The sequence below is a fragment of the Amphiprion ocellaris genome, chromosome 12 (assembly GCF_022539595.1).
Source record: "Amphiprion ocellaris isolate individual 3 ecotype Okinawa chromosome 12, ASM2253959v1, whole genome shotgun sequence".
NCBI lineage: Eukaryota > Metazoa > Chordata > Actinopteri > Pomacentridae > Amphiprion > Amphiprion ocellaris.
The window spans coordinates 12,221,374-12,227,975 of NC_072777.1; the positions used below are offsets into that span (position 1 = coordinate 12,221,374).

A 6,602-nucleotide genomic window follows, 5' to 3' on the forward strand; every position below is an offset into this window, starting at 1 on the left:
AGAGCTCAGATGTTCACCCGGGTTCCACACTCCCCAGATCCAGATCTTATTGAGCATCTGTGGGATGTTCCAGGATAAGCCTGATCTAGGTAGATCCCACCCTGCAACCCACAGGATCCACAGAATCCACCAGAGGTCCTGTGTCCATGTCCCACTGGGTCAGAGGAGGTTTAGCAGCATTAAAAGGACAAACACAATATTAGTCTGGTGGTCATAATGTTATGACTGATGGATGGATATTCATGACCACCCAACAATTCCAAGGAGACCCTGGTTTCCCTTGGAGCATGCTTTGTTTTTATTTTTATATTTATGTATATTATTCTGTGTTTTGTTTTGTTTTTAAATATTTTATATAAATCCATCTGTGTCCTATTGATATTTACCAGAGCAGAGAGAAATGAGCTGCTTGGAACAGGACTAGACCTCCAGCAGAACCAGGTTCAGTGAGGGCAGCCATCTGCCTCCACTGGTTAGGGTGAGGATGGAGGGGAGAGAGAACGAGACAACAGAGAGAAACAGACAACAAACACATCAGAAACACTGGAAACACTGGACCAAACAGTGGAATCAGTAGAATGCAGATCAGAGCCAGATATACCTGCAGAGAGAAGCCACTAAGTTACACAATAGTGGATAAAACTGCATGGAGGTCATGACAGTGATGAACATGTGCAGATATCCAGATGAATGGAACAGCTAAGGCAAAGATGGAAAACAGCTGCTAGTGTTGCTGTAGACTTGCTCTCATTCTGTCTCATGTATTACCAAACATGACACTTCCTCTTTGATCACACCAATGACACGACAGAATGGAAACTAGAACATATTTAAAAAAGAAAGAAAAAAATCTATTATCATTCAGCTAAAACTAAATGTTCTTTTTATCGACCAAAGCGCAGAAGTCAAATTAATTTCTTTGTCATCTTCAGTCTGACACAGTTGAAGTTTGTGAAACTGGTTTCCTTTAATCATGATTCTTGTGTGCCCTCTGTTTAGAAGAAACCTGGTGAAACTTAAAGTCTCTTATGACAGACTGAGAGGTGGGCGTTCCTGTCGGGTCATTTTTTCTCTGTCAGTCAACCACAAACAGGAAATTCCATCATCACACACAGAAATATAAGAAACTCTTCAACATTCGCCTGCTGATCCAGAATGACACAGAATGGCTCGAACACAATTAATTCTCATTTTTCTGCTTCAGTTTACAGGTAAATCTTTTTTTTTCAGTTTAAAATGTTTCAGAAATGACTTTCAAATGTCATGGAGATGCTTTATAGACCACTTTGATCATGTTTGTTTAACCTGTTAAAGCGAACAGATATTTGTGGAAGTAAATATTTATAATAAATGTGTCATTTAGGTTTGGAAAGATTCTCAAAGTTCAAATGAATTAAGCAAGTCTGATGGTTAATTTTGTGGTTCTGTCACAAAAACTTTTACAGTGAGTGAAGCTCATTGTTGTGTATTTTTTACAAATATATCTCTAGTGAATGGAGTCAAACATGAAAATGATTCCTATCAGATCACTATGGGGTGTGTGATGGTACATTCTCTCTGTGTGACTGAAAATGTTGAAGTCCACACTCATGATTTTGTTGGCAGGTGATAAGTGGAGTGCAGCCTGTCACTTATTGGAGAATGTTTCCTTTTCTTTGCAGCAGGCAGCAGTCGAGATCATTTTCTCTATTACAGACTTGGAAATGATGTCACTCTGCCCTGTGGTGATGTATCTTCATCTGAAACAAGATGCTTCCTGTTTACCTGGTTTCATGAGAGAAATGAAGACTCTCGAGACGTAATCAAGGTTGATAAAGGAAAAGTTAATAAGTACTTACCTGGAGGAGACAGACTGAGTCTGAGCAGAAACTGCTTTCTGATCATCAACAAGGTCACTGCTGAGGATGCTGGTCGTTACACCTGTCGGACTATGTATACCACAGAGCCACTGGTGCATCTAAATATCCTGACCAGTGAGTATTTAGATTTGGATGACTCTGAGCTCCATACAACCACCTGAATCATTCTCTTATTAACTCTGTAGTTCTTTGTCAAACCAAACCCTCCCTCACACCCTGAGCTGTGAATCACACTCCACACTGAGGATTAAACATCACTCACAGGCATCGCTTTCATTATAAGTCCATGAACATCCATCCTTCATGGAACTGAATGTCTCTGTGGTTTGGGACTAGTCTTAACATGAGGGACCCTCTTGATGAATAACTGGAGACCAGAGTTAAATTAGATACGTCTGCTTTTCAAGTAATGACTAAAGTAAATCTGGTTGGTCATTACTTGCATATTTTTGGACAAACAGAAAATTGTTTGTTTACATTTGTTTCAGACAACATTCATAATTAAACACACATATATTAAATCTGGAAAACTAGTATTTCCATATGAAAATGAATGTGTCTGAATAAATGCACTCTCTAAACAGGTGAACCACAGTGCTGGGTAGAGACACAGAGTGCTAAAACTTTCACTGCACTGAAAACTCATTTATTGCTGCATCTGACCATAAAAATTCTTAAAATTAGAGCAATATCAAAAGATGAACTGGAGTTTGTTGGGACATTGTTCTGAAAACTCTCACTATGAAGCTGATGTTCCTCATTTTACCCCTTAAAACCTGTCATCACTTGTTTTCTCTCAGTCTCTCCATCTCCACCAGATGCTGATCCAAAGACAGACGATGAGGTCACATTAAAATGCTCTCTGTTGAGATTCGGTTCTTGTCCACTGAACAGCATCCGTTGGGTGGATGAGAAAGGAACTGTGCTGCTTGGTGAAGGTGATGGGTTCAAGTTTGATGGACAGACGGACTGTGTTTCTCTTCTGACGGTGAAGCATCAGAGCAGCCACAACAACAGAAGATACACCTGCCAGTTTATTGAGAGAAACATTGTGAAGATAGATGCTCACTACACACCTGTAGGTAAGACCACATATAATCATAAAAACTTCTTACAATCAGATGATTTTTAGAGAAAGGAGTCACATGTATTCATTTTGTAATGATTTTGTTTGTAGCTAGGAACCTTCTGAACACAGAAGTGACCAGCAACAACACCATCATCATCGTCAGTGTTGTGGTCGGGATGCTGGTGGTGCTGGTCGTCATCACTGCTGTTCTCATCAAATGCAGGAGGCGAGCCAAAATGACGGAGGGTCAGTAAACACAACATGTAACGTATTTACTTAAATATGGAGTTAAACATATGGTGGCCCACAGAGACTTAAGGAAGACTGGCTCAGTAAGACTTTCATAGTCTGTTAATGACAACTTCATTTTACTCTCTTTTTCTAATCCACCTTGCCCATTATATTCTGTCAAGAAACTTCACAGTGCATTCAATGTGCTTTAACAAAGGCCTTTATCATTGTAAATAACTGCAACTCATTCTTCTGTTCTGTTTCTTGTGAAAGTGCCAGCTTGTAATTGTTGCTATGGTTACCTCAGTATAATATTCTTGACATATAATCATTGGTTTTGGACTCCTCAGCATAAGTGTGTCATGTATAATATTTATACAAGTATGACACTGATATTTTTTATCATTTATAACCATGATGTTGATGGCTAATCCTTGACATTTTACCTTTTGTTCCAGATGCTCAAAAACCAACCCAAGCCCAAGTGAGTCCATTTTCTAATATAAAAACAACACAGAAATACCCATCGAGCTACTTTCAAAACATTTTTATTTGCTCGTATGCTCATGGAACTTCCTGTATGTCTGTAACAACTTTTGCCACTGATCTGACAAACTGACAAGAAAACAAATAGATGATCTTCCCTTTTCTCGTTTTTTTTTTCTAAATAGAGAATGAGGAAGTATCAAAATACGTCATGAATCAGAAACTGCTCATCAATAGTTCACTGGTCTTTCTAATGAAAAGAGTATGAGGTTATCTGGATAACATAATCCTGCTAGGGTAAAGTCACACACTAATTTAAATTTTTCCTTTTAAAAACTTTGTATTTGGCAGATTAGTTCTCTTCTGTGAAAAATGTACGTGATGAACATTCCTAACACATTAATGTTGGATTTTACAGAGGTTTAAGTAACAAAGACAGGCTGAACATTTCTGGTGTTTTTCATTAAACTCTACTAAACTATGTAAAATCCCAAATGTCACATTAGACTGATGGATCTCTGCTCATTGCTGCCACTGGTGGCCAGAGGCTGAACTGCAACAACACTGATGTTCCTTAGAATGTCAACAAGTCTTGATTGTAAAAGCAAAGTTCATTTGTACTTTGAAAAGCAATTTGCATGTAACACCAAGTTCCACAACCACTACTGAAAGGAAGTGATGTGTATTTCATATTTAAACTTCATGTGCTTTCATTCAGGATGAACCAGGAGGTAATCTGACCTACGTCACTATCAACCACACTAATTACAATCCGAAGAAAAAGGTAAGACGTGATTTCATATTTTATTGAAGGTCCCGTCTTGAATTTGCTTTGCAGTGCTATTATGAGATGTTTGTATATATTGATATGTTATCTTTGTGTCTTATCTACTCTCAGATGTACGTTGCTTTGGGTGAAAGTGTCTGCTAAGAGAAATTGTAGAATTATCTAAGATGCAGGCACAAACAAGAGGGGCAGCATCTTTCTTTCATGTAACAATTTGATAATATACGGTCGACCCAAGAGGAGGTACAGACGTCTAGTTTTATCTCAAACTGCTTAAATTACAACATGCTAAAAGGTTATTATGGAATTTTTGCCCTATTATGCCATCAAATGAAACACTGCCTACTGCAGCTTTAGTATTTTACCAAACAATACTGTTTTGGACGTTACTGTGCTTCCAACTTTGTGAAGCACCTTTTTCTTTTTATACACAGAAATATCATCACACACAAAGCCAGATCCATACAGAAATGTTTTGGAATGAGCTGGATAGCATATTAGCAACTGTGATTTTGTATTGAAATGTCCATATGGGTGTGATGCTTCATGTACTTTTTGTTGTGAAAAGTGTCATAAGTCAGTTCCAAGCATTTCCTTTTCAGAATTTGAAAAAATAAAACATAATTAAAAAACAGAAAATCTCCAAACTCCCTGTACAGTTTCAGGATTTATTAATAAATGTAAACAATTTTGTCGTTAATTTTCTGAACCATGTAAAACCTCAGACTTGTGTAATGCAGGTCAAAGTGAAGGAGGAAGCAGTGACTTATTCTACAATCAAGACCACAGTGAAGATGGAGGCCAACATTGATCCCAGCAGCTTCTACAGCTCTGTCAGATGAGTTTATCACAATGAATGACTGGAAATGAGACTTCTCTTAGTGTCAGCTGTGTCTGTCTTCTGTTGGCTTTGCTTTACGCTCTGGAAACGATAAAATCTGCAAAGTAGAACTGGCTGCGTTTATGGTTTTTATCACATTGGATTATAAATTATGTCACATTGCTAAAGACTGTAGCTCTCAGTTTTTACTATGATAGAAGCTTTTTTTGCACTTTTTTGGTAATATATTGTATATTGTAAAGGCTGGATTTAATCCTGTGCTGTTATTTGTAGGACTGTGAACTGAACTTTTTCTTCTTCTTGTGCTTTTGTGTCATATTTACTGCTGTTATGATCTGCTATAAATGTCTTCAGATGTTATTGTTATGGAATGTTTCGCTCCTCAGGGACAAAATAAGTGACTCACTTGAAAATTGTTATTAAAATTCCGACTTGAACCTGTGAATATTTCAACTTTACATTGACATTTAAATAAACATTGAATCAAATTAAAATTATTACAGTAGGTGTGTTTATAGCAGTGCTGCTTCCTGTCTTATTTCTAGCTAAGAATCCTTAGATTATTCCACTGTATGGAAATCAACTCAGACTTAATTTCTAACGATGGTAGTCTTACCTAATTTACATTTAAATCTTCTTGATGATCCTTTGAACGGCATTCAGACATCCAACAACTGAACTGCTATATATCATTCTCTCCATAAACAAATATGCAAATGTAATACTAGAATATTCCTGTCAATATACAGTGGGTTGCAAAAGTATTCACACCCATGACCAAAACTCAATTTCTCAGAACAGAACAAAGCAAAAGTGAGTTTCACCTGTTTATATGAAAGGAAATAGCACAGACACAACAATCCATCACTGTTTTTGTTCGTAAGCACTCTTTACTATGAATAGATTGCAAAAGTCTGTATTTCATTGTTGCAAAAGTATTCACACTAAGTCATTAAGTCACAGTCAGTACTTGGTTGCAGCTCCTTCAGCAGCAATAACAGCTTCCAATCGCTTTGGATAGCCAGCAACGAGTTTTGCGCAATGGTCCTTGGACAGTTTTGCCCACTCCTCTTTGCAATACTGCTCCAGCTGAGTCAGGTTACTTGGTGACCTTCGGTGGATGGCAATCTTCAGATCCCTCCACAGGTTTTCTATCGGGTTGAGATCTGGGCTTTGACTGGGCCAGTGTAGAACCTTCACTTTCTTCTTCCTGAGCCATTCTTGTGTCACTCAAGCCGTATGTTTTGGATCATTATCCTGCTGAAAGGTGAACTTCCTCCCAAGGTTCAGGCTTTTTGCAGACTTGAAGAGGTTTTTCTGCAGGATGTC

The 6,602-nt window shown here is 37.9% G+C and overlaps 1 protein-coding gene across 2 annotated transcripts; it reads left to right on the top strand.

The window, feature by feature from the left end:
* The first annotated feature begins 1,122 nt into the window (after positions 1-1,122).
* Positions 1,123-5,793, top strand: LOC111566951 (uncharacterized). 2 transcript variants are annotated; one of them, XM_023267768.3, is made up of 7 exons: positions 1,123-1,211; positions 1,662-1,973; positions 2,660-2,941; positions 3,037-3,174; positions 3,618-3,643; positions 4,364-4,429; positions 5,173-5,793. In XM_023267768.3, exons 1-7 carry the CDS (start codon positions 1,166-1,168, stop codon positions 5,272-5,274), a joined length of 972 nt encoding a protein of 323 aa, XP_023123536.3. In that variant the 5' UTR covers positions 1,123-1,165; the 3' UTR covers positions 5,275-5,793. The 2 variants fall into 2 exon arrangements, with proteins under 2 accessions (XP_023123536.3, XP_035802919.2); XM_035947026.2 differs by having other exon boundaries at positions 3,058-3,174.
* Positions 5,794-6,602: the final 809 nt, after the last annotated feature.